Here is a 26707-nt window from a genome sequence, read left to right on the forward strand (position 1 = left end):
ATATCACATGAAAGGAAAGAGCATAACAACCCATCCCTCTATGGGTGTCAACATAGTTATCACACACCACTTGATCCAGCAAGTCATAGAATACGACACAATGCACTTTCCGCGTGATATTCGGCTACTTTCAGATGTCAGGTGGTAAAGAAATGATCTAATTTCATACGTACAGCTTGTTCTTGTTTACATTTACAATAGGAAAACACAATTCCATTCAGTGTTGCATCTTTAAGTGTCTAAGGTTCTTCACGCTTCATGGAAATGTTTGATTCTCTTAGATTTACAGTGAACTTTTATATAATGAAGTATAGGCCACTTTTGACATGTTTTGAAAATACGCTCTGTGCACTATGCTTCGGTGCATTAAACAATGTGCAGTTAGAACTCTATATAAATGCTTTGGGCATAACAACACTTCACAATCGGTAAAATATAAGAACTTGGTTGCTTATTGCTACCACAATTTAAAATGGAAGCTAACGTTTTTAATGTACCACAGTCCAGACTATTGACCAGGGGTCAGACTATAATCATTTAATAGCAGTTGATAAAACTGAGTGAATGTGCATATATATTCAGAGCTCTGTATGAAACCCAACTTCATAGTACCAAAGCTTCGGTCTTCAAAATACAAAGCCCATTTCCAAAAAAGTTTGAACAATTTTTAAAAAGCAATATAATCATGAATCTGTGATTTTTTTAAATTCTCATGAACGTTTATTTAACTGATAAAAGCACAAAGAAAAGGATTCAAAAGGGACTGGTTCGCAATAAGAATGAAGATTCATTTCAGGAGCATCCAACAAAATGTTCATCCAGTGCAGGCAAATATGGGTCATGACTTGGTACTTTGTGCCAACATTTGTAAGAGAAACAATTAAAAAAGAACCTTTGTCAGTGCAAGAATGCAAAGAATTAAGGTCGTAGTCATATACTTAACAGTGTGAAAAGTGTCCAGAGAACTCTCAGTCAGTGTAAGGCATGGCCAGAAACAACTGTTAAATGTGCATGACCTTTAAGACCTCAGATGGCATCGCAAGAGAAACTGTCACTCTAGAGTTCAAAATAAATAAGTAAAGCTACATGTGCTCAGGAGTACTTTAGAAAAGCACTGCCAAGTAACAGTCTCTGCATCAAGAAATAGGGCATGAAACTAGGTGAAAGATCAATACTGTGCAGAAGTGCTACAGATTTCTTTGGGTTCAATGTAATTCCAGATGATTCAAAAGACAGTGGGAATATTTCTTACGGGCTGATGATCATCGTCCACGGAATGGATGAACCGCATGTGTTAGAATGTATCAGTGGGAGTGGTATATTACGATTTTGGAGAGACATATGCTGCCATATTGGAACTCCCATGTTTATTTCAACAAGACAATGCCAGGCCTCATTCTGTATGTGCTACAACAGCATGGCTTCACAGACACAGAATGTGTGTGTTTGAGTGGGTTGCTGTCTCCTATGGCACATCATGAAGAGGGGAATCAGAGAAATGCGACTGTGTACCGTTCAACAGCTAAAGTCGTGTCCTGCAAAAATGGGCAAAAATTCCACAAAATTGCAATAATTTGAAATTGCGGTTCTCAAAAGTTGTGTCATTAAAAGGAAAGGAAATGTAACAAAATAAGCATTCAACCGTCCTGAGTGCCAGCATTTTTGGAATGTGTTACAGGCAACAAATTCTCGATTTACATTTTCAAAATAACTTCAACGTGGTCTGAATGTTTATCAGTTAAAGGCAATGTATACGATTCTGTTGTTCTGATTGTTCTCAATCGCTGAACTGTCTGAAACTCACAGCAACACAAACGCAACTCTTGCACCAGCTTTTACAGAAGCACTGTCCCCCAAATGTTGCACACTTCTGAAGCTGGAATAGAGCGCCATTCTCATCACTTTACAGGCCTTTCAAAGTTTGGAGGTCTCTCCATTGTCCAATGCTTCAGATGCCTTTTCCCTGCCATCTTTCTTGGACACGTGGAGGATATAATTGCGTTTCTAGGGTTGGGGGTAGAATATGGCTTAAATTAACTTGTACTTTGCTCAGTGACATGTTTTTCTAAGCAGCCCCTTGCAACTGAAGCTCAGTAACAACGAGGCCAGGCTGGAAACATCGTCACTCTGAAGCCTTACGAAAGAATGCCACTCAAAGCGCTCATGGTGCTCCACTTAAGGTGGATATTCGCTGTAAATCTGACACGTTTTTAATGAGCTTGCACTTCAAACCCATATCTTCTCGACAGTAAGTGTTGTGTACACATATAATCACAGATTCTTGATTTTATTGGATATTACATATCTACATTTCTTTTTTAAAATGGATTTTGTAGTTCTAGGCCTCCCCTGGTATGTTTCTAGCGAGCATGATAATGTGCAAATAAACTGACCCATTCAAATAATAATAATAAGAAAAGAATGAATATTCTTGATACATGCCAAAAATCACACTTGCTTTCCAATATGTTGCAGTAAGCATGCAACAGATAACTCTTCCCAACATGCACTTTTCTAGGAATACAGACTCGCCACATGCTGCTTGACCTGTAATATGATTTAATGTGTTACTGCCAGCAGCAGACCTAAAAATGCTGATGTTTTCAAATGCCAATGTCTGTTGCTTCTGAGGTTTATATATATATATAAAATGGCGGCACATAGAGGGGCAAAAAAGTATCCTCAGGGGCTGATTCTCACAGAAGTGCTTTTTTTATAAGGTAAATATTCAGTCAGCACTTGGATAAGCATGCTATTGTAGCATGTGAGGGCGTGGCCTAGATTGGGCAACAACGGGGGAGACGCTGTGGGAATGCCTGGATAATTGTGAAGATGTGCTACGTATGATCATTTTTCACTTTTGGTTTCGTATTAAACAGGACAAAGACGCTAAGTGCCAAAGAGAAGATGCATGATAGAAAACGTGCTGCTTTCATTGCAGAGGGGGAGGGGGAGGGGTGGTGGAAATACAATTTTTTCATCTGCTACATCTCTCCATGTCTGTGTCTCTTCTGAGGAGAGGAAGTGGAAACAAATAAACCAGAACTTAATAAAGGACCAGATGTAGCACATCCACCAATTACACACAGACTCCACACCCTCACTCAAACGGCCAAGCACCATGTCCCTAGCTATTTAAGAATTCCAGGCCTTGTAAATGATCCTGATGCTACACAGTGGCATGAAACAGCCTCTGCAAGTCTGAGAGAATACAGCAGTAGAGTTTATATTTGGGAAATAAAGCATAGTGTAAATGAGAAGAGAAACACCCCAATACCATGCATTTTATAACGCAGTCATAAACCAGGCCCTGAGTCTTTAAGGAGGGTTATTCATTCACTGCCAGAGTACCAGCAAAGAACAAAAGCTACAGAAGTCAGAGATGACATGTAGGAAGTTATAAAACCCTCATACACACCTAATAGAAAGTTCAGCTGCACTCAAATGAACTAAAGTTTAAGCTCCACAGCTACAAATTTGAGACCGTCCTCTACGTTCATTATTATTCTCCTTGCAGTTCAGGATATGATCCTCCTCGTGATGCTCTGCTTCAGCTTGTAAGCGACAGTCCAATCCCCTGTAGGATATGGAAGTGAAATTTCAGTCATGGATGAGACTCGGTGCTACTTCTTGGCGGTCCAGGATCAGACTGAGGCCTGTGGAGGCTCACGGCTGCAGTGCTACTGATGGGCGTCTCAGGGGGCGAGGAGAGGTGAATCGGAAGAAGCGATCTAGAATATTGGTGTCTGGAGAGAACTGTCTGAACTGGGTTTGGACCATGTGGCCGAACCGTCTGCTGATTCTGCTCGGGGAGAGTGTCTATGTGAATCGTGTCTAACACTGAATCTTTGGACATGGGCTGAACCAGGCCTGATATTGAATCTTTGGATTTGGGGTAAGCCTCCACCAAGCTGAACAATTCAGCATTCTGGGAAAAGAAGACATATGTGAATTAATAGTTAACACTGAGGGCAGTAGGATTTAATATTATTATTATTAATAATGTTGTTTATTTTTAGCTGTTTTAATAGTGTGAGAAACTATATATATCACAGAATATACTGAATAGTGCAGACATTACGCAACATGGCAATGCCTAATATTTAAAAGACAAACATGTAGTATTTAAAAACAACGTGTTCTTACTTTTACTACAAAAGTACAAGGAAATATAATATATTATTTTACAGTAATTAAAGAGCAACTAAAATATGTGCATAACACTGAGTAACACTGGCACTGCAATCAAAAAGCTCACTTGATACAGAGAAAAGTATGTGACAGATTTAGAAAAGTGCAGAGTAGTTTTACTTCTAAATCACACCTACACTGCCCCATGAATTTATTTACGCTTGTTATTTTTATATTTTCAACAGCTGATGTAAGTGTCATCGTTTTCAAATCCTCCTCGTAACTCTATTTAGCAGCAGAGTTGGACATTGTTGCTGCTGAGTAAGTGTTATAACAGAATAATGAGGAATATCAGGAAACTGAGTCAGCATCTGTGTGAGTGCTATAAAAACAGCACCGTCTAACAATGGTCAGCTTGACAACCTGTGTAAACAAATAGACGATAGAAAACTTCTCATATTGTTTATTTTTCTTTTAAAATAACAGATGGATATCTTGCAAGACAGAATGAACCTCTCAGCTGAATCAGAGACATCCATCAATATCAGCATCGTTTAGTAATAAAACACTGTCACTTGGTGCTTCTAAGAATAATGGTGTGTCTGTCTTTCTGCGGAGTGCCCTGTCCAATCTCACAAGTGTATGATTAGTGGATGGAGTGTGAGCTGTGGTACCTGCGGGGCTGGGCTTATGGTTTGGCTGGTGCAAACTGCAGACACAGGTTGTACAATGATGGCAGGCTTTCTGTACTCCAGACTTGCCGTAACCGCACTGTATGCAGGGGGGCCTATAGAGGACTGTTTCTGTAGTAACTGCAAGATCGCCTGAATGTCTGATGTCATCTGAGACTCCAGCCTGCAAACAACATATGAGGCAGCAAAAGACTCTCAGTATGGTGACATTCTTAAATCTTAACTACATGAATTATATGCATTTTTCTGACATTATTCATTTGTGTTACTCTACATAAAAGAACAAAAAACAACAGAAAACCCATATATTTGCCTTTTGAATACAGTGCATATAAAATTTGCATAGCACATCCCAGTAAACATTTAGCCGTTGATTCAACGTTGAAATAACGTAATGACTGCCGTCTAATCAACGTTCTCTTAAGGTTGAAAATGAAAGTTGAAAAGACGTCCAAACACAGACATTGAAAAGACGACTATTAGACGTATTTTGGACGTCCATTGACGTTATTAATTGGTCCCGAAATAAATTACTTGTATAAAACGTATTTTGGACGTCCACTGACGTTATCGATTGGTCACCACTTAACTAACTTATTAAGATGGATTTTGGACGTCCATTGACGTTTAAAATATGTCCTTGACGAACAGACTACTTTTAGACCTATTTTGAACGTCCAGGGACGTTCCTTGTTTACTGGGATGTGTAAATCTCTCTCCCAACAAGAGTTCCCAGAGGTCTTGTGGTCTGATGATTCCAGGTTTACTCTGTTTCAGAGCCAAGAGTAAAAAGGGAAGCGCATGAAAGGAAGCTCATCCACACATCAGGCTTAGTGCCCACTGTACAAGCCTCTGGCGACAGTGCCATGACCTAGGGATGCTTCAGTGTAGGTCTAGGATCAGCAATGTACGTGACAATAATATAAAAACTGCTGAGTGCTTGAGTGCACCGAATGGCAGGTTATCTCATAAATGGACTGCTTCTTCACTGATGAGCAGTCACTGACCTTAACCCTTAAAAAGAGTTGTGGATGTGCTGGACAAGATTTTACAGAGTGGTTCAACTCTCTCATCTTGAACACAAGAACACAAGAAGGAGTGTGGTGTGTTCTCCCTGTGTCTGCGTGGGTTTCCTCCGGGTGTTCCGGTTACCTCCCACGGTCCAAAAACACATGTTGGTAGGTGGATTGGCGATTCAAAAGTGTCCGTAGGTGTGAGTGTGTGTGTTGTCCTGTGAAGGACTGGCGCCCCCTCCAGGGTGTATTCCCGCCTTGCGCCCAATGATTCCAGGTAGGCTCTGGACCCACTGTGACCCTGAACTGGATAAGCGGTTACAGAAAATGAATGAATGAATAATTTAAATGTAATTCCCCATCCCTGGAAAGCACAATTAAACACGTATCTGGGTCAGACTCAATAAACTATCCATAAACTAACAACATAAATGTATAATATAATATAAAAGTTTTAGCAACAATATTTTTAAAGTATTGCTACTTGTTTAAAAAATAGGGTCCATCTGCTCTGAACGTGCAAGAGGAAAGGTACCTCTGACTGGACATAAGAAGAGATGCACTAGTATAGACTTTGATCTTCATGTTTCAGGGCACTCATACAAGGCATTGACCCAGTGCAGCAGTGGAACTACACTCTGTGTCGTGATAAAGCTCCATCCAGTTTGAGTCTGTGATCCAGAACTAATTATTCAGCACCAGGACCTTATCTTATTAAATGTCCTTGTGTATTGTGCAATGTGATGTATTTACGACTGCAGTTAATATATATATATATATATTTTAATGCAGTAATACACCTCTTGCAAATATATCTGCAGAGGGTGGTCTTAAAAACATGAATCTTTTCAGCACAAACAGAGAACTGTGCTCTCTGACCATTTTTATTTGCCCAACTGCAAAAAACAAAAGGAGAGGTGAGAGAGAGAGAGAAAGAGAGAGAGAGAGAGAGAGAGAGAGAGAGAGAGAGAGAGAGAGAGAGAGCGAGCGAGAGAGAGTGAGAGAGAGAAGGGTGTAGGTCTCTAATGGAGATCAGAGATGTGAGGCTCAGCTGGTGCAGGATTTCTGCAGCCTGATGCCTCTTTTCCCTTTTGCCAGCAATTCAGCTAAAAATACCACCTGCTGTTAGTCTGCACAGCCTGCTGCCTGTGTGTGTGTGTGTGTGTGTGTTGGTATCGCTGAGCTCAGCCTGTTTTGTACACTGAATCTGATTTTCACACACAGATGAGCGATAACCCAGAATACTCTTCTGCTTTGGTTCTTAGATGATTTTTTTGGAAGGGGAAAGGTGTGAGTGTGTATGCTTTCAGATTAGTGTAGGAAAGGTGTTTTTTTTTTTCATCTGGGACAAGGCTAATAGAAACAGACTTCATTCTAAAGCAGGTTTCATGTAGGATTCTCATTTTCACACACTGGAAAAGAGGCATCATGTTTTATACACAGTTGAGTGGGATATTAAGTTTGCAGTTTAATGTTGAGTAAAAAAAATGAATGAACTGAGAAATTAATTTCCTTAAAAGAATTATACACCCATAAATAAACCTTATGTTCTAGGATAGCTGCATAGTGTAGAAGTTATTAATTCATTAAAGCAGTGGTTCCCAAACTTTTTCTGACGTGCTCCCCTTTTGTAGATGAGAATATTTGTACACATCTTTTCCTTTTATTCCAGCTCCACCGGAATTTATTTATACATTCATACAAACTACTTTTTTGTATGAATACATGCAACAACTTATAGAAAAAAAGGACTGTTAAACATATTTGTTTCTAATTTATTCCCTGCACAAAAAAAAATTTATTATAAGTGAGAAAAAGCCTAAAACACTGCACATTTGCCCTGCAGGGCCGGCACGGTGGCACAGCAGGTAGTATTGCAGTCCTGGAGGTTGTGGGTTCGAGTCCTGCTCCAGGGTGACTGTCTGTGAGGAGTGTGGTGTGTTCTCTCTGTGTCTGCGTGGGTTTCCTCCGGGTGATTGTCTGTGAGGAGTGTGGTGTGTTCTCCCTGTGTCTGTGTGGGTTTCCTCCGGGTGACTGTCTGTGAGGAGTGTGGTGTGTTCTCTCTGTGTCTGCGTGGGTTTCCTCCGGGTGATTGTCTTTGAGGAGTGTGGTGTGTTCTCCCTGTGTCTGCGTGGGTTTCCTCCGGGTGACTGTCTGTGAGGAGTGTGGCGTGTTCTCCCTGTGTCTGCGTGGGTTTCCCCCGGGTGACTGTCTGTGAGGAGTGTGGTGTGTTCTCCCTGTGTCTGCGTGGGTTTCCTCCGGGTGACTGTCTGTGAGGAGTGTGGTGTCTGTGGCTCCAGTTTGGTAGGTGGACTGGTGACTCAAAAGTGTCCGTAGGTGTGAGTGTGTGTTGCCCTGTGAAGGACTGGCGCCCCCTCCAGGATGTATTCCCACCTTGCGCCCAATGATTCCAGGTAGGCTCTGGACCCACTGCAACCCTGAACTGGATAAGTGTTACAGACAATGGATGGATAATCTCCACATCCACTTACTTTGTGCTGCAGCTCTTCTGAAAACAGGATTGCGGCTGTGGGACTGCCACTCTTAGTTCATTTTCAATGTCCAGCTTTGATCTGTATTTTGTCTTGATTGAGGCCACTGCAGAAAAAAACTTACCTCGCATAGATAGGATGTGGCAATAGGAAGGAGTGTGGCCACAGCTCTGTCACCTAGCAGTAGATAAAGCATCTGCACTCCAATCCAAAATGCAGCTAGCACCTTAGAATTAAACTGCAACCTCACTGTTGAGTCAGAGGTGACTTCAATGAACTGTTCCTCTTCTGCAGTTCTGAAGTCAGCAGGTGGACTGGAGGGGTCCCTGATGCAGTCATATTGTTTAGAATCCTGCCCTGGGAAATAAACCTGAAATTTTTTTGTATGGAAGAGGTGTGGTCTTTCATGGGCTCATTGTGTTCTGAAGCTTGTTGACCTCAGAGAAAGATTCAAATGAGACTATATTTCCACTAACTTGCTGCCCCCACATCTCCAGTCTTTTTGTGAATGAGGTGATTTTCTCAGCTAGATGTGGAAGATGTGTGTTGGTGCCTTGCATCTGCAGATTTAACTGAGTTCCTAAAACATGCCACTGAGGTACGCACCATTCATGAGGAATTTGTTATCATTAAACTTGACTGAAAGTTCATTACCTTCCTCCTCCAAAAAGATGCTGATCTCTTCTCGCAATTCAAAGACCCTGGATAAAACCTTCCCACTCGCTGTGGAACAAAACAGCTGTGTAGTGGGTTCCCATTTCCTCACACAAGGCAGAAAAAAGCTGGGTTCTAATAGGTCCTGTTTACTGTGGCAAAGACATCTATCATAACATTGTTCAGCTTGGGACTCCTCTGTTTAGATGCCAGCACCTCTCTGTGTATCAGACAGTATGTCCACTGCACACTGTGGGGAACGTGCTTGAAGAGCGCTTACAGTCCACTTCTTTTCCCAGACACTGCCTGAGCCCCGTCTGCAGATCCACACACAGTCCTCCCATTTCAGATCGGCATCTTTCACGTACGTGTCAATAACACTGAACAGTTCTTCTGCAGAGGCTCTGCTAGTAATTTGTTTGCCTCCCCACTTTGGGAACCACTGCATTAAAGGATTCAATAAAATTTTCAGAATTCCTCATTGAAAATATTGATGCCTTGAATTTAAAGTATCATTTTCTTGTAGATTTAATTGTCTTATTCAGTTTATTCAGTAATTCAGTTTATTTTTCTCTGCTAATATATTTTGGTTGAGGGAATAATTTATTCATGTGGGAGTATGGTTTTGCTCCAATTTATCACTTTTTAACAGAGTGCAGTTTTCTCTGGAGGTGACCAGTCAATTTTTATATTTACTCTGTTCCTTTTTTTCATTCATTCATTCATTATCTGTAACCGCTTATCCAGTTCAGGGCCGCGGTGGGTCCAGAACCTAAGTAAGTTAATGAGTACAATTTTTATAAATTTGTACAAAGTACAAATATTATTAGTATCAGAGAATGCAAACTATAGTAATCATGCTTTCAATCATGCTCAGTTTCAATTCTATCATTAACACTTCCTATTATCTTATTATTATTGTATTTGTTAAAGCAGTCAGTAAGTGTATATGGTTAGATCTAACTCAATTTAATCAAAAGAATTTACCAAAAAGAGATGAATAGCACCAAACCGACTTTAGCACCTTTGCTGACAGGTGTACTAAAAGGTTCTGCTGGAGTTTTGAAAGTAAAGGAAGTGTAATGGAATTAATATAAATGTTTAAAGTATGTTGCTGAGGCTAAGTTCCACTTTGTTATTACTTTTTCTGCCTGTTACACAAACCAAAGCAGTTGAAAAAAATATCTAGCATCATTGTACAATTGTAGCCATCAAAAGCATAAACTTTTTAATTATTATTATTCCTCAATTTGTTTTCCTACTAGTGATGTGAGCTTGAAGAGTAAAAAACATGTTATGGCTAACACCAACTTGACCAACTTTGACAGCAGCTTTTAATGTTTCCACCGAGCTAGGTGCTAGGAATTAGCATGCTGCACACGGTAAATTTACCAGTGTTAAATCAACACTATTAGTGTTAATTCAACACTGAGAGTGTTAAATAATTACATTAACAGTGTTAATTTAACACTAACAGTGTTGATTTACCACTGGTGAATTTACTGTGTACCAGCTTTGACCACAAGGAAGCAGTTAAACTCAATACACTGCCCACAGCCTAAACGCAGGCAAAGAAAAATTGCTCAACTATTCTTAATCATTTATCATTTTTTACATTTATAATTAAGATCAACTTAATCATTTTTCTTTCCTGTGGCTGTATGATGGCCAATTTGCTTGCGTTTGTGCCGCTGGATGTCTATTGAGTTGTACTGCTCCCTTGTGGTCAAAGCTGTTACAGCATGCTAATTTTTAGCACCTAGCTCCTCAATTTTTCCTCCGTTACAAGAAAGCCTCGAGGGGTAGCTAAACACAAATATCTGTCCCCACCTGCTGGTCAGTGAAATCTTTTTTGGTACCAGTACCACATTCCTACCACTTCTTAAATGGTTTACAATCTGTTTATAAATGCAAACACATGGATAGAAAGTGCAACAGTGACATTCTGTTTGCCAAATTGTGAACCCACAACCATCTACATTTTTTAGACTTTGTCTATTTAACTACAGAGTTTAACCAATTAACCTGTGATACAATGTATTTTCAGACACTGACGATAATGTGTTGTGCACCTTAACATATGAAATGACTTAATTCACTTTCTAAAGTCTCAGCTTATTCTTAACCTTGACATTTTCGGTAAGTTCTGACACTTTCAGTATTAGACTAAATGAGGTCACGGTTTCCCTTTTTATTTCTGTATTATAAATTATTATTAATGACCTTTATGTTGTTTACAGCCAAATTAATAACCACATATCAAACATATTTTTAATCGTTTATAAGCCTTTATGACTGTAGTCTTATTTTAAAGTGGTACCATTTTTTTCACCCTTCAGGCTCCTCACTAGTAAGAAAAAACGGATAAAATGCTTTTGATGGCAAAAATTGTGATGCTAGAAATATATTTTCAACTGTTTGTGGTGTGTATAATAGGAAGAAAAAAAATAATGTGGCGCTTAGTCTCAGGAACTTACTTTAAACTCTTATCATTGCCCTTCAGTTGTTGTTTGGAACAATATCTTTTTTTAAATTTAGAATTGAAATATCAATTTCTACCTGCATATGGTTTATTCTAAATCCCTCCAAAACTAAAAAAATGGCATAGCAGAAATAAAACATATTTACTGGAACCAATCACAGGTTTACGTGTTTCTAACAGGTTCTCATGGTCAGATGTGGTACCTGTTGAGATGCTCCTGCAGATGATCCAGTCTCTGCTCCATCTCTCCATACGTGAGGTCACTTTCCATCTCATCTTCTTCTTCCCCTCTGAGCTTCTGTTTCGGAGCCAAGTCTTCTATGGCCTCCCTTGGTCTTACACTCTCCCAGTCAGCCATCTGAATGTCTGCATACGTGCCACGCACACACACACACACACAGACAAAATATCACACAATCATGTCATCCCATAGAGCCAAGACCATATTTCCTGTATTTCATAAACAAAGCAGAGGCTCTACAAATCACTGAGGTGGCAGAAACCGAGCCATATTACTGTTCAGTGTGTTATCCCTCATCCTCTGTTACTGCTCAATGTGCTGCTCAGATGCTCCTATCTCTGCAGCAGCAGAAGCAGGTCTAACACAGACCCTACAGCTGAAGGGTTATCTCCCTTTGCCACCTGCATGTGAAGCAGCCAAGAGCACACAGAGCACTGTTACCTCCTTGAAGCTCATCTGAGATCAGACACCACAGTAGATAAGAGGTGAGTTACACCATTCATTCAGGCTCTTGTGGTTAAATGCCACTTGGCTAGAGATGCTGTTCTAAAAGCCTAGAAATGCTCAGCCCTCTAGGATACAACACATGAAGCATGCCATAACATTTCCAAGTTATTTAGGATACTATTAATTAATACTGAAAAATCATTCAGAAATCACTGTGTGAAAATGAACTGTTCATAAAATGGCCCATGGAAACAGTAATCCGATTCAGACATATTGGAGTTTTTAATCCTCCCCTCACACACAGTCCAGGAAAGGAATCAATTATGAGCAATCCCAAAACAGAACGCTTTCAGTTCATTCAGTGCTTGGACTCCCCTGGGTAAAATGAAACCTGGCAGGTCTTTGCCAATACAGCCAACATAGTCACATATATTTTTATTTTTATAACCATTCTGTTCTCTGAGTCAGCAGCTAAGAGGTCAGACTGTCCAGGCAGAGGGAGTTTTGGGAGTACATGTGTCTCATCAAAATGCATCAAATTTGCAACGTGAGAGTAAATCTCGTATTTGCTATAAATATTTTGCTGTTAGGCCTGAAATGGTTCTGAAAAGAAATCTGTTCTGCTTTTGGGATAATCCGTCTGGGCAGTGTCTGAACAGCTTGTGTTCTCCTTCATATCCGATACAAATCAAGCCTATGGAGAGAGAAAGGATAGCAGCACCCTAAGGGGCAACACTGCTGCTAGTGAAATCACTAAAACCATCTTTGTTTGTGTACTGTTTTACAGTTCAGAAGAATCAAAAGTGTTAATAGCATTGTTAAGTCAAGCTCAATGTTCTCAAATATTGTTTATGTTTGGGATTCCTAGCAACTGCTAATCACCTAGTAGACCACCAAAACTGGCACCATCAGATAAACAGGCTTAAGTGCTTAAAATCTGAGTACCACCAACAGACCTAACTTTGTTTTAAAGACACAGTATTGTGAGTCATAAAAGAAGGTGTGGAAAAATATAACAATAAAAAACAAATCAAAGAAAGTAGCTGTTGGTGTTCTCAGAACAAATGGACGGATCCGCCCAGAGACTACACCTCAATATCATTGAACGTACTGGGCATTACTTTAATTGTGAGAAGCAAAACCAAGAACATGGCTTCCAAAGGTGAACTGTGGTTGTGTGTTAAAACAAAAACTGAATATAATGTCCCCAATATGAATGAAAGCTATGACAAATAAAAAAAAAGAAATGTCATGTTTATATAAGTCCCATCGTAATTTTTTTGCTTTTTTCTTAAAAAAACATCTTAATGCATCATGAAGGTTGGTCTCTGATTTTTGCAGTGTATGTATGGGTTACATTCACAAGCCTCTCCATTGGTCAGTGGTCATTCCTGTTAAAAGTTTCGATAGGTCACATTTAAAATTGAAAAGTGCAATCCACTCTCCTTAAGTGAGAGTAGGCAGGGGAGGGCTGTGCTGGCCCCTGGATGGCTGCGTGGTATTAACTTGCTGGGCTGCAGCAGAGATGTGGGACATTATGTGCACATTGGGGGAGCTCGATGGGGACGGTAAGCCAACGGATTTTCCTAAAGCCTGTAAAAAAGAGCTATGCTGTGACCTAAGCTTCTGAAAGACCTGCTCCACTGAGACCTCCACTGCTTTCTCTCTCCCTCTCCCTCTCTCTCTCTCTCTGCTGTGTTTCTTTATCACGGATTAACAAAAAGGCTGATTTGATCGCTACTCTGTTTTACTGTCTTAGTGCTGTTTTCCTTGTGCACACACTCAATCAATGTTTTTAGTGACTTAGAATAGCTGAGTAATATTTTCGAACAAACGTAAAGCAGCTCGTCTTATGGCACATCAATCAAAATAAAAGCCTGTTTTCAAGCTAAAAGCAACACTGCATGAGTCATTCTTCAATATCATTATATTGAGGTCATATTTATGAGTATATATATTAATACTTCCAAATTTTCCATCAACAGTAACCCATATAATGTATGGCATTTACAGATGTATACAGTTTGAACACCATTTGAAAATATACATGCATTCATGAATATTCATTCATTGGTCTTATCCAAGACATTCATTCATTCATTCATTCATTGTCTGTAATCCTTATTCAATCCTTATCCCAATTCAGGGTCGCGGTGAGTTCAGAGCCTACCTGGAATCATTGGGCGCAAGGCAGGAATACACCCTGGAGGAGGCGCCAGTCCTTCACATGGCAACAGACACACACACTTTCACTCACACACTCACACCTACGGACACTTTTGAGTCGCCAATCCACCTAACGTGTGTTTTTGGACTGTGGGAGGAAACCGGAGCACCCGGAGGAAACCCACGCAGACACAGGGAGAACACACCACACTCCTCACAGACAGTCACCCGGAGGAAACCCACGCAGACACAGGGAGAACACACCACACTCCTCACAGACAGTCACCCGGAGGAAACCCACGCAGACACAGGGAGAACACACCACACTCCTCACAGACAGTCACCCGGAGGAAACCCACGCAGACACAGGGAGAACACACCACACTCCTCACAGACAGTCACCCGGAGCGGGAATCGAACCCACAAACTCCAGGCCCCTGGAGCTGTGTGACTGCGACACTAACCTGCTGCGCCACCGTGCCACCCCTTATCCAAGACGTCCCAAAGAAAAATGTTTTTTCTTTACATTTTCTCTCGTAATTTCTTTGTAATGTTCAAAAAATCACTCTCGCATAAAAAGATCTCACCAGCTCTATTCTATGCAAATAAGATGTCACTAGCCGTGCCCCACCCATCCCATGTTTAAGCCGGTTAGGTGGTGCCAGTGTGGTTCTATGCAAATGTCCGTCACAATAAGGGAGTCATCCAAACGGCTCGTAGAAGCATACGATTCCTGAGACCAAAATCTTTCAACGGACTCACAGAACAAATAAATAATAAATAAAACAACTGCAATGATTTGCTGCCATTAATCATAAAATATTTGACCAGTAGTCCCCTAACTTCTGCATAGGTCCATAACCAACGTTGGGCATAAGAAATAATGGTGACCTTTGAACCTGCCCCCCATCCCACAAGTGTCTGCTAAGTTACTAAGCTGAACAAGGAGGAATTATTTGTGGACGGCGTGCTAGAGGACAAAAGACTGGGACACAGGAGAAGAGAGTAATAATGTAACAAAATATCCAGTACTTACAAATACATCAGTGACCTAATTACTTCACCACCAAAGCCCTTTGTAGGACAGCTAGAATTCAGCGTCGATACATGATTGCACCCATGAGTGTCCAGTTCACTCCCCTTTGCGCTATGACCAGCTACATTTTCCCTGGACATCTGCCCGCAAAGGATTTGATCTGAGCTGTAGGGCAGAGGCTTTGGGGCGGAAGTCTGCTCTTACCATGGTAATACGGCTCACTCTCTGGCTCTCCAGCTGATGGGCTGCAGTTGGGGGTTGGGGTGTAACCCTCTATGCATGGGTATGCCACAGGCCGTTGCTGCTCCTCCTTGGAAGGCCTGCGGACGTCTGAGCCTCTCTTAGAGCTGAGCCGTGACTCACGTCGCTCTTTTCTGCTCTCGCATTTACTGTCCTTCACACTTTCTCCTGTGGGATGTGATCAACACCAGTTAAAGGAACACACAGTTCGGAGGCACAGAGACCCACACTCCATAGGGAACCTACAAGGAAAATAACTATGGGGAAAAATTATACTCCCCTAAAAACAATGCTCATTTACTGCTAATATAAACTATATATGTGCCTGGTAAGATAGTATATACATAAGAATTAAACCAGAATATCTCAGTTTTATAGCACACACACATACACACACACACACACTCACAAAAGATCTTAGAAAACTGGCACCTTACCCTGAGCAGTTACTTTACTACAGACACATACAGGAAGACACAGTTGACCTACACAGCACAACCCCACGTTAATCACAATTCTCTTTTAACAGTTTTTAAAGCCACAACATTTTTGATTTCCTGTGTCCACTAAAGACAGGTTTGTCCTCTTCTGATGTAAAATACCTTAGTCCTGAGTCAGACATTTGAAAGTAGTACCTCACCAACCACAAGGCTGATGTGGGATGTGAACACTGAGAAAAGCTATGCCTTCTCTGTGATCAAGTAAGAAAAGCTTAAAGAGCAAATGCTAATGACTTTTGTCAAATGGCATTTATATTTTCTTTAACCTTACGATTACCTCCTTGTTTCTACACTCACTGTCCATTCTCTCAGTTCCACAGACCATACAGGAGCTCTTTGTTGTTTTATAATTACAGACTCTAGTCCATCAGTACAGACTGAAGTCCACCCTGTCCTTCAATGCACAAGACCAACAGAGAACAGGTCTGATTTTGGTATTAGATCATTCTCAGCACTGAAGTGATACCGATGTGGTGGGGTTGTGTTATTGTGCTGTTCCAATATGAGTGGATCAGATACAGCAGTGCTGATGGAGTTTTAAAAAATATATATCCACTCCCTGTCCACCCTCTTATGCCTCTTTCACCCATGTATTCTGGAGAGTTTCTAGAGAAAAACTGGAGTATCTGGTACGGAAATGTGCATGGTGCAGCGTCTTGTCTGTGTGTGCAGGAGAAACTCCAGTACATTTCCTGTGCTGTTCTCACATGAGCGAACTTGGATTTCACCAAGAGTCTTTACCAGGGTGCAAGGAGGATAAAGTCCGGGAGGAATATTGAGGGTGGTCACGTTCACACATAGAACTCCTCCATCCAACATACTCTGCTCTGTGGAGTTCATGACCATTGAGGAACAGGGTGAAAGGTGCAAACAAGTATGTAGAATAACAGATAAACTCCAGTATGAAACTGTAGAACTACAAAGTGTATCATCAGTGGAGCTGAGAGAATCGAAAGTGAGTGTAGAAACAAGTAGGTGGTGGAAATGATATGGTTGTTTGGTGTGAAAGCCATACAATGTTTCTAGCAAGACATTACGTGTTTCTCTCCTCTTATGGCTGCCTATCAATATATTAGTTAGGATCACCCTCAAACACTGATCAGATTGGTTGTATAAGGTATGTCTAAGTTTGTTTCATTATATATCAATTTTCTCTTTCATACATTTCTTAATGTTTGTTACAAACTTCAACGGTAAGATCATGTAAGTACAGTGGAATGTCTACCTACGAATTTCCGTTCCGTGACCCGGTTCGTAAGTAGAAAAGTTCGTTTCTCCCATTTAAAATAATGGAAAAGCAATTAATGCGTTCCAGCCCCCACCCCGAAAGTCAACCATTTTGCACTGATATATGTTTACAACACTCTCAAATTAGTAAAAAAAATACATGTAGCGTTACTAAAAATAAAGAGAAATACAGTGGTAACAGTAATAAAAAAGAAATAATAAAGTTGTAAGTGGTTACACATCGCTACCTTGAAGACGTGACGACTGGCTGGAGGAGTAACACAGGCACTGGCTGTATGACGGGAGGTGGAGGGTGGTGGAATAACGGAGAGTAGGCGGTGAATGTGGGGAGACGAAGCGTAGATACGGCTTAACTTAGCACGAATTTCGATGTCTGCTATTTACGCTAATGCTAAATTGCTAAAGCTACAATGTGCTAATCTTAAAAGCTCACTCAAGTCTGGGCGCTGGGAGACTCGCCTATTGGGGTCAGTGGCCATTTCCAGCCGCCGGCTCAGCAGAGGCTCGGGTTCGTTTCTAGAGTCGTGGTTTATTAGTGTAGGCGTTCGTTAGTAGAGGTTCCACCGTATTTTATTTTGGGCTTGAGCTCACCCCAAGATCGACTTGTGACTATTCTTGTATGTTTACTAATTGTCAACTGACAAATTTTAATAAACTTCTTAACTCTTGTATCAGAACTACTTGTGCCTGGTCAAGGTTTGTCCAGTTTCTAAACACTGGTGAATGTAAAGTCCCAGTGAATGCATATGTCACCCTATCTATGGTTAACGTTTCCTATGGCTAGTCCAGGGTTTTAGAGTGGGATTTTGGGACTAATTTTCATTGGGACTTGCACCAGTGTTTAGAAATTGGAGAAACCTTGAAATTATGTAACGATTAAAAATGTAAAATTAAATTAACAGTGAAGATAACGGGAACAACTTGATTAAACACTGATACGTAAAAACTATTTCAGTGTTTCCATTATAGAAATGCAATTACACACATTTGCTGTCCTTGACAAAAGCACTAAAAGCTGTACTGACTTTATTAGATGATATTGCTAGCTTAACTTAATGATTATTTTACACCTTTAAGCACTGATAAGAAAGAGCAGGTTCAAAGACGTGGTATCACATTACCTTTGGATGGTTTACGTTTAAAGGAAATCTTCCTTTTGCCCTTATTTTCTTCTCCATCGGAGTCGCTGACATCTGTGTAAGTCGCCTGTATTAAGATAAAAATGTGCATGCAAGTGTCATTCTCAGGTGCTTTCTCTTTTAAATCCGAGTGCACTGAAGATCCTAGAGACTTACCTTAGCATTCTCATCTCTCAGGTTAAAGGTGAGCTCAAGGTTGGTGAGGAAGTGGTCAGAGAACTCAGGGTACATGTCCAGCACCTCCAGCAGCTCTTCTCGGTTGATGGTGTGCAGGTCACAGTAGCTTAGTGCACGCACGTCTGCGTTAGACTTGCCTGGCTTAGCATAAAGGTGGATCATCTCTCCAAAGATGTCATTCTTTCCTGATACGGGAAGGAAAATTCAGTTACACCACCATTTCAGGGATGTAAAACGATGTATTAAAAATTCCCAATGGAGAATACACCATGTAGTGCTTTTTATTTTTAAATGTTAAAGTACTTTATGGATCTGACTTGTGTCTAACTTAATTTTTCACTCACATTTAAGACAGAAATTGACTTCAATGGTGTGTAAATTTGATGTAAATTTAATTATTCATTCATTCATTGTCTGTAACCACTTCCTACCTGGAAATCACTTGGCACAAGGCGGAAACACACCCTGGAGGGGGTACCAGTCCTTCGCAGGGTGGCACACACTCACACATTCACACCTATGGATAGTTTTGAGTAGCCAAAGCACCTACCAACATGTGTTTTTTGGTCACACAGGCAGAACACACCAAGCTCCTCACAGACAGTCACCCAGAGCAAGGGTTATACCCTCAACCCAAGGACCCTGGAGCTGTGTGACAGAAACACTACCTATTGCACCACACTACCTAGTTGTTTGTGTATCAAAAGAATACAATAATATTATGGCAATTAAAGCAGGATAAATGTAAGCAGTGAATTCAAATAATTGGAAATACTTCAGGAAGGACACGTACTGTGGTTATGTTGTAGTGACCGTGTTAAAATTGGAACACCATGACACTGCTGACAAAATAAATGGCATATGTTTCCTGTGAACTTGTTTGCATCTTCATCTACGTGTGACTGTGTACATTTTTAGGTCACTCAAGGCCAACTTCTTTGTATGTGGATTACCAGAGCTTGTTCTCTGCGGGGATTATAAGAACACATCTGGGTCCTGTTTCACAAAAGCACTGCAGCCTGACGATCATCATAAGATGCTACAGAGAGCCTGTGTCAGGCTGACACTTGACCATCTTCTAGTACCTGCAGTATCGCCATGTTTTTGTGTAAAACGAAGTCCAAAATCAGCTGCACCCCTCCATCTCTCTTCCTGTTCTCCCCCCACACGTCTTCTCCACTCATTCATTATTTAAACAAATACTGGCCTGCTGTCCTCTGACACTTTGATGTCCACAGACACATCATCGTATGTGACTGACAGGCTTTGCTCTCCTTGCTTCAAAAGGAATAGGAAGACTTTTGATTTTCAAGCTAAATTCAATCTCACTTTGTAAACTCCTTCTCTGTCGCCATTCCTGGAGAAGACGGGAAAATGTGCTCTTATTCAAAACATCTGTGTGTGGTATGATCTGGAAAGGGCATCTTACAGTATGAGAGGCGTCTCAGCGGTGCTGGGGCCAGAGAAATGTCAAGCTCTGAGAGCCATTCTGCTTCATATACAACAGACCCGACTGTACATCTCTGTGGCTTTAGTTGACCTTAAAGAGTAATAGCCATATTTTCAGGAATGACTATTTCTCCTATTCATTTGGGACAGATACTCTTCCCAAACCTCATAATAGACCCCAGAACAAAAGAACGTCCTATGATGCCAGCTATAGTAACACAATGAGATCTGTATTTAAGTGTTATTTTAGGTGTAGCTAAGATTTTAACATGAACGCCAGAAAAATGGCCGTTCACCTCAGAAATACAGTTTTCTGAGCAGAATCACACTGTGCAAGTGACCCGATTGTGTCAGCCAGTCAGCAGGTAAGGATCAGGTTTGTTTAAAAGTGCCAGGGCCTGGCTCACTGGCCTGACACATGCTGAGTCTCTGACATTATGAGGGAACACACTTGCTAATTACGGATGTCACTACTGATGCCTAACCGAGAGTTAGCATTTATCCTGCTGTTGTACAGAGAGAATACAGCTCAATACATCTAATGAATCTCACTCTCTCGCTGCCTTCACAAGCTTTGCTGTAAAATGCTCAGTCCAGCTTTGTACAGAAGCAGCCAGTTCTCTTTAAATAAACAAAAAACACCCAAGGGGAGCCACTTAACAGAAATGTCAGAAGCCCCTCATCATCAGAAATGTTTTGGTTTTCTTTTTTTAAAAAGGCAACAGTGCAGATTATGGCCTTTCCTGTTTCAGATTGCGGTTTAATGTAAGCTAATCTATTAGTTGCAATCAGATTTCTGAAGTGTGAGATGCATTAATCACACCCATTGACCTGTGTGCTCCAGACACAGCGTTTCAGTATTTGAGGACATGGCTTTCCACTGGGAAATGTTGTGTATAGAGACTTCGTAGTTGCTAGCCACACCCCACATGTGTAAACATCATCTCCAGGCAGAGAAAGCACCACAAAACTAAATGGAATATATTGTAAAATAGCAGAGCCTAATGTGTTCTGTTTTTATCATTATTTAAATGTCAAACTGGCTAAATAAAACAAAACGAGACAAAACTGAATACATTTAAATATTCATGTTAGTGCCCATCTCCTTCAGTAGCTCAGAACAGGGCACAGGGGACTGATTTTTTAAAGTAAAATTCCCATTAGAAAAAGCGCTGTAAAAGCATAGCACTGTGCAAGTTATTTACGTGCATATGTTAGAGAGCACTTATGTGCACTGCAATGATAATTATCAGACATGCATTACCCATCCGGAGATAAAGAAAAGGCCCATTTACAAGCTGAAATGCTAGTCTGGTTAATGTAATGACATGGGTGAAAAAAAGAAGAAGAAAAAAAACAAAAACCCTTCCATTTATGCAGTGAATTATTAACCCGTTGCACTCAACAACATACAACCCAGCAGAGTGCATGCTTGTTTGCTTGTGTTTGTTTGTTGTTTATTGATAGACAGATTTATAATAATAATAATAATAATAATAAGTTTAACTTATATAGCGCCCTTCCAAAACTCTTTACACTTTACATAAAGGGACAAAAAAGGAGGACTAAGTTATTAGGAGTAAAAATCTCATTAATGAATTCTGAATTTGTCAAGTTGTTTTTTTATGGGGCAGCACGGTGGTGCAGCAGGTAGTGTCACAGTCACACAGCTCCAGGGACCTGAAGGTTGTGGGTTCTAGTCCCGCTCCGGGTGACTGTCTGTGAGGAGTGTGGTGTGTTCTCCCTGTGTCTGTGTGGGTTTTCTCCGGGTGTCTGTCTGTGAGGAGTGTGGTGTGTTCTCCCTGTGTCTGTGTGGGTTTCCTCCGGGTGTCTGTCTGTGAGGAGTGTGGTGTGTTCTCCCTGTGTCTGTGTGGGTTTCCTCCGGGTGTCTGTCTGTGAGGAGTGTGGTGTGTTCTCCCTGTGTCTGTGTGGGTTTCCTCCGGGTGACTGTCTGTGAGGAGTGTGGTGTGTTCTCCCTGTGTCTGTGTGGGTTTCCTCCGGGTGTCTGTCTGTGAGGAGTGTGGTGTGTTCTCCCTGTGTCTGCGTGGGTTTCCTCCAGGTGACTGCAACTTCTTACCTAGGATTGCGACTACAACATCATCTTTCAGGATCTCGATGGACCCTCGGGAGAGGAAATAGAGTGCAGTGAGGACATCTCCGCCGTGAACGAGCGTGTCTCCTGGGGGAGCATGGGTGGTTTTAAAGCGCATGGCTAGGGCCCGTAGGCAGCCTTTAGTGGCCCCCCGGAATGCTTTACAGTCCTGCAGGAGACTCTGATTCAGATGGAGACATATATCTGCCTGCAAGCACTCAGGAAAGCCTTTTAAAACCTAGATGGAGGGGAAATGGGAAAGAGGGGAAAACATGATGATCATTTCCTGAGTAACTTATTTTGTGTATAATTTAAAGGTATGTTACTATTTACAAGTGAAGCAAGAATCATGCTGTGAAATGAATGTGTTTATGTTTTTAGAAATAAATATATGATGTTCATACAATAGGTAAACAAGCTTAACAAACATGGTGCTTCCTCGGGTGAGGAAATTACATTTCTTATGCAAAATTTTGAACATCAATTATCAGGGGTTGTTGATTTTCTAAGCATAGAAAAAAGTACTAGCAAACCTGGGCATATTATTCTGCATTTTTAATGCACAAATTGCACTTATTTGATGGGTGTAATATAGTAACGATGTTTTAAAAAATGTAAAAATGCTAAAAATTATTTGTCAGAAAATTTGAAAATTGTACAGAATTTTATAAAAATGATATAAAAGTACACAGCAAATTCATCCGTGTTAAATCAACATTATTAGCATCAAATGAATACTGAGCATGTAAAAGAGTGTAATGTTTTAACACGTACACTGCTAATTTAACACAGGTGAATTAACTGTGTACAGTCTTTATAACTGCACCAAACCAGTTATATTTGACTGCTGAACTACTGAGTAACAACAAAATTGTATGAGCAAAGGGAACACACATTCCTTCTTTCACAAGCACCTTACACGTACGCAGTGGTATTTGTGCTGCACGACCTTTACTCTAAACAATAAAGCAAATGCCTCTACGTTCTGCAAAACAGAAATGGAATTCTAATTGGTAGCGGCATATCAAATAAGATGAAAAGGTGCTCTATGAAGGAAAGGTCCAGAGCCAGCACATAACAAGCAGCAAAGGAGACAAATGGCAATGACTGTGAAGAATCCTGTGTTTTTATAACTACCTCCTGCTCGTCCCGGGATGATGAGGTCATTCCATTTCATATGGAGCAAATATGGAGAGAAACAGGTTTTGTGTTCAGTATGCATGTTTATAAATGCTTATTCTCAAACATTTCACTTGCTCTGGTCACAGAAATGTACTTAGATTTAAACTGTATAGATACACATTGTAGTTATGTGTCTAACATCTCAAATTGACTGTGCAATGTTAAAAACGTCCACCACTGGGATAAAAAATGATCCTGAAACAAATACTAAGTTCTTCAGGTTGGGTGATGAGCCTGAAGACCAGGCCCTTCCGTGACAAACTCACCATGTTCATGTCTATGCCATTGGTGTAAGTCCAGGAGTGCTGGAAGTACTCCTCCAGCCTCTGCCTGAGTGGGTTTGGGATCTGGTGAAAGCGGATAAACTCCTTCACTCGCAGCATTTGCATGTGGTAGCGTGCTGTTCCTGAGTACAGCCTCTGGATGATGGCTGACACATTCCCAAAGATGCTGGCGTACATTAGAGCTAATCAGGAGAGATGTGGAAGAGAGTTAGTGTACGTACTTGAATGTGTGATAAAATGATTAAATATACACATGCATTAAGAGTTTAACACTGCAATGTCACATCATGTGATCACAAATTACTAGGAATCAATAAACAACTTCACAACATAACTACAGTCTTGTCTAATCATTATTACTTTTTCAAATTTAGTTTAAACCTGTTTTAGTTTGAACTTGTAAATCAAGTTTCAGGAAATGGATTGCATATCATTTTTTATATCTTCATATTACAGTAATGCTCCTGATAGCTGACATTTTCTGTGTAGTACATTCACTGTTCTTGGTTCAGTAGGACTGCTTCATACTCACATCCAATGAGCATCACACAGATGGAGAAGATCTTTTCAGAGTTGGTATTTGGCGAGACGTTGCCAAAGCCTACACTGGTCAGGCTGCTGAATGTGAAGTACAGTGCTGTGACATATTTGTCCTTTATAGATGGTCCAGAGTTGGGGTCACTGAAGTTATATCGCTTCCCAATAGACACCCCAAGATTATCTAGCCATCCAATCTTGACCTTTAGATAAGGCCTCTCTACATTGCCAATGGCGTACCAGATGCAGGCCAACCAATGGGCGATGAGTGCAAAAATGCACATGAGTAGCATGAGCACTGCTGCTCCGTATTCAGAGTAACGATCCAGCTTCCTGGCCACACGGACCAATCTTAGCAGCCTAGCCGTCTTCAAAAGGCCAATCAGAGTAGTCGTCTAAGTAGAGGAGAGATAGCAGATTAGAGAGAATTCATTAACACTGTAATTATGGATGCACCAATTGGGTTTTGAATAACCATCATTTTGGCCTATTACTTTCCTCCTTCTTTAAATATCCAAAGATCATACACTGTGTAGACTGAATGCAGGAAAAGTACAAGCCCATCTCCAGTATATACTATTAGCAAAACTGGCATTTTAAATTTGGGAATTAAAAATGACTTTTTTTATTAAATAATACTAAATCAAACAAAGTGCTACATTACCAACTAACTATACAAAGCAATCATAATTATATCAATTATATCATTTTGATAGATGCAGAAGCAGTATTAAAACAGAGTGAAAGCTAAAGTTCATGCCAAATTCAAAATAAAAAATGTCTGTCTGTGATTGAATGTTCAGAGCAAAACACAATCTGATGAATCCAATCTAATCCAGTTTCTTTGGTCAGACCAGCCTTGAGCAAACAACACAAGGGACAACTGAAGTGATGAGCATGATCCAGATATTTATTTCCTGATCGCAAACAGTGTATTTTATTCCCATTTCATCCAGACAGTTTTACTTTCATCCCTTTATTTCACAGCAACAATGCACAATAACAGGGCTCTGAAAGGGGCTGCAAATGCCCTCAGACATATAGTAATCTGTGAATTAATTTGCCTGGTAGTCATATCTCTTTTGTTTTTTTCCACAGTAATGCGTTTGTTCAGTTGCAGCTCTGATTAACTGCTTCATAATGATATTTAATTATGGCCAATTATGCACTGCTGTGTGTATGCTCAACCACTAGAGAACAGGTCAATCTAACTCAAATCCAGCAAATCCTATGCCACAGAAAGAAATCAACTCAAGAAAAACACCTGTGATGACATGTACTTTCTCTCCACTTCAATTCAAATATCTTCAAATGGCAAATTTCGACAAGTTTCGAATGGCACCCAGATCACGTGTCCCTGAATACTATTGTAAAAGTGAGGAGAAATAAATTCTCATTTGGAGAAGGCTTTTCCTCATTTGGTAAGACACGTGAATGAGTTCTATGGAGTTTACAATGCTCCTGCTACACTTTAAAATGCCCCCTGGCAGGAGATCATTTATTTACCTGGCAATTACGTTGTGACTGCGCAGAGTGAGCAAGCACTGTGGGTATTTTTAGCGTTCATCCAAAAGGCTAAGTCTGGCAGTAAAGTTTAGCCTGCATATGAGAGCTGACAGCGCATTAGTGAGCACCCTGTTTGAAGGTGTTTTCATCTTCAGTTTGAGCTGTGGAGAGCTCACTGAGAGAGTATGCTGCACAAGTCACGTGCAAGTAATTAAAATATCATTAGCTGCTACAGCTCACAGTGATGTACTGTGAGTCAGCTCTGAGTTATAACTGTTCATAAAGTTGGCAGAAACCATCAGTGCTACTGAGAAAACATCACACATTCAGCACTGGGTGAATGCTCATAAAAAAAAAAAAGGGACATGTTATGGTCTTGTCTAGGGTCAAGCTGTATCAGAATAGAGTGTAATGCATATGTACTTAATGAATGTGTGTGTGAGTATGTAATGCAAATAGTACTACTGTAAATCAAACATATTATACATTGTTTCATTGTCTGTATCACTTATGCATTTCAGAGTTGTGGTGGGTCTGGAGCCTACTGTGAATCACTGGGTGCAAGGCAGGAGTACACCCGGGAGGGGGCGCCAGTCCTTTGCAGGGCATGTATTATAGAGTCATATGCAAAATCCTGATCACGTCTGGTCTAATGCTCTTCTTGAAAAAAGTATACATCCTATACAGACAGCAGATGTCAATAAAAAAGTGTTGTTTATTTACTGAATTTTTCCTCCGGGTGACTGTCTGTGAGGTGTGTGCTGTGTTCTCCCAGTGTCTGCGTGGGTTTCCTCCGGGTGACTGTCTGTGAGGAGTGTGGTGTGTTCTCACTGTGTCTGTGTGGGTTTCCTCCGGGTGATTGTCTGTGAGGAGTGTGGTGTGTTCTCCCTGTGTCTGCGTGGGTTTCCTCCGGGTGACTGTCTGTGAGGAGTGTGGTGTGTTCTCACTGTGTCTGTGTGGGTTTCCTCTGGGTGACTGTCTGTGAGGAGTGTGGTGTGT

At 40.8% G+C, this 26707-nt stretch overlaps 1 protein-coding gene across 1 annotated transcript in view; it reads right to left on the reverse strand.

The window, feature by feature from the left end:
* Positions 1-3604: 3604 nt before the first annotated feature.
* The window catches only part of LOC136710728 (potassium voltage-gated channel subfamily H member 7-like), a 71935-nt gene continuing 48832 nt past the window's right edge, over positions 3605-26707 (reverse strand). The window contains exons 8-17 of the mRNA XM_066686510.1: positions 24198-24597; positions 23648-23847; positions 23337-23339; positions 22185-22437; positions 18638-18843; positions 18464-18548; positions 15559-15762; positions 11668-11830; positions 4806-4986; positions 3605-3928 (exon numbers count right to left, since the gene is read on the reverse strand). Of these exons, the coding sequence (XP_066542607.1) occupies positions 3605-3928; positions 4806-4986; positions 11668-11830; positions 15559-15762; positions 18464-18548; positions 18638-18843; positions 22185-22437; positions 23337-23339; positions 23648-23847; positions 24198-24597 (2019 nt within the window). The remainder of the gene's footprint in view (positions 3929-4805; positions 4987-11667; positions 11831-15558; positions 15763-18463; positions 18549-18637; positions 18844-22184; positions 22438-23336; positions 23340-23647; positions 23848-24197; positions 24598-26707) is intronic.

Source organism: Hoplias malabaricus, chromosome 12, assembly GCF_029633855.1.
Source record: "Hoplias malabaricus isolate fHopMal1 chromosome 12, fHopMal1.hap1, whole genome shotgun sequence".
Classification (NCBI taxonomy): domain Eukaryota; kingdom Metazoa; phylum Chordata; class Actinopteri; order Characiformes; family Erythrinidae; genus Hoplias; species Hoplias malabaricus.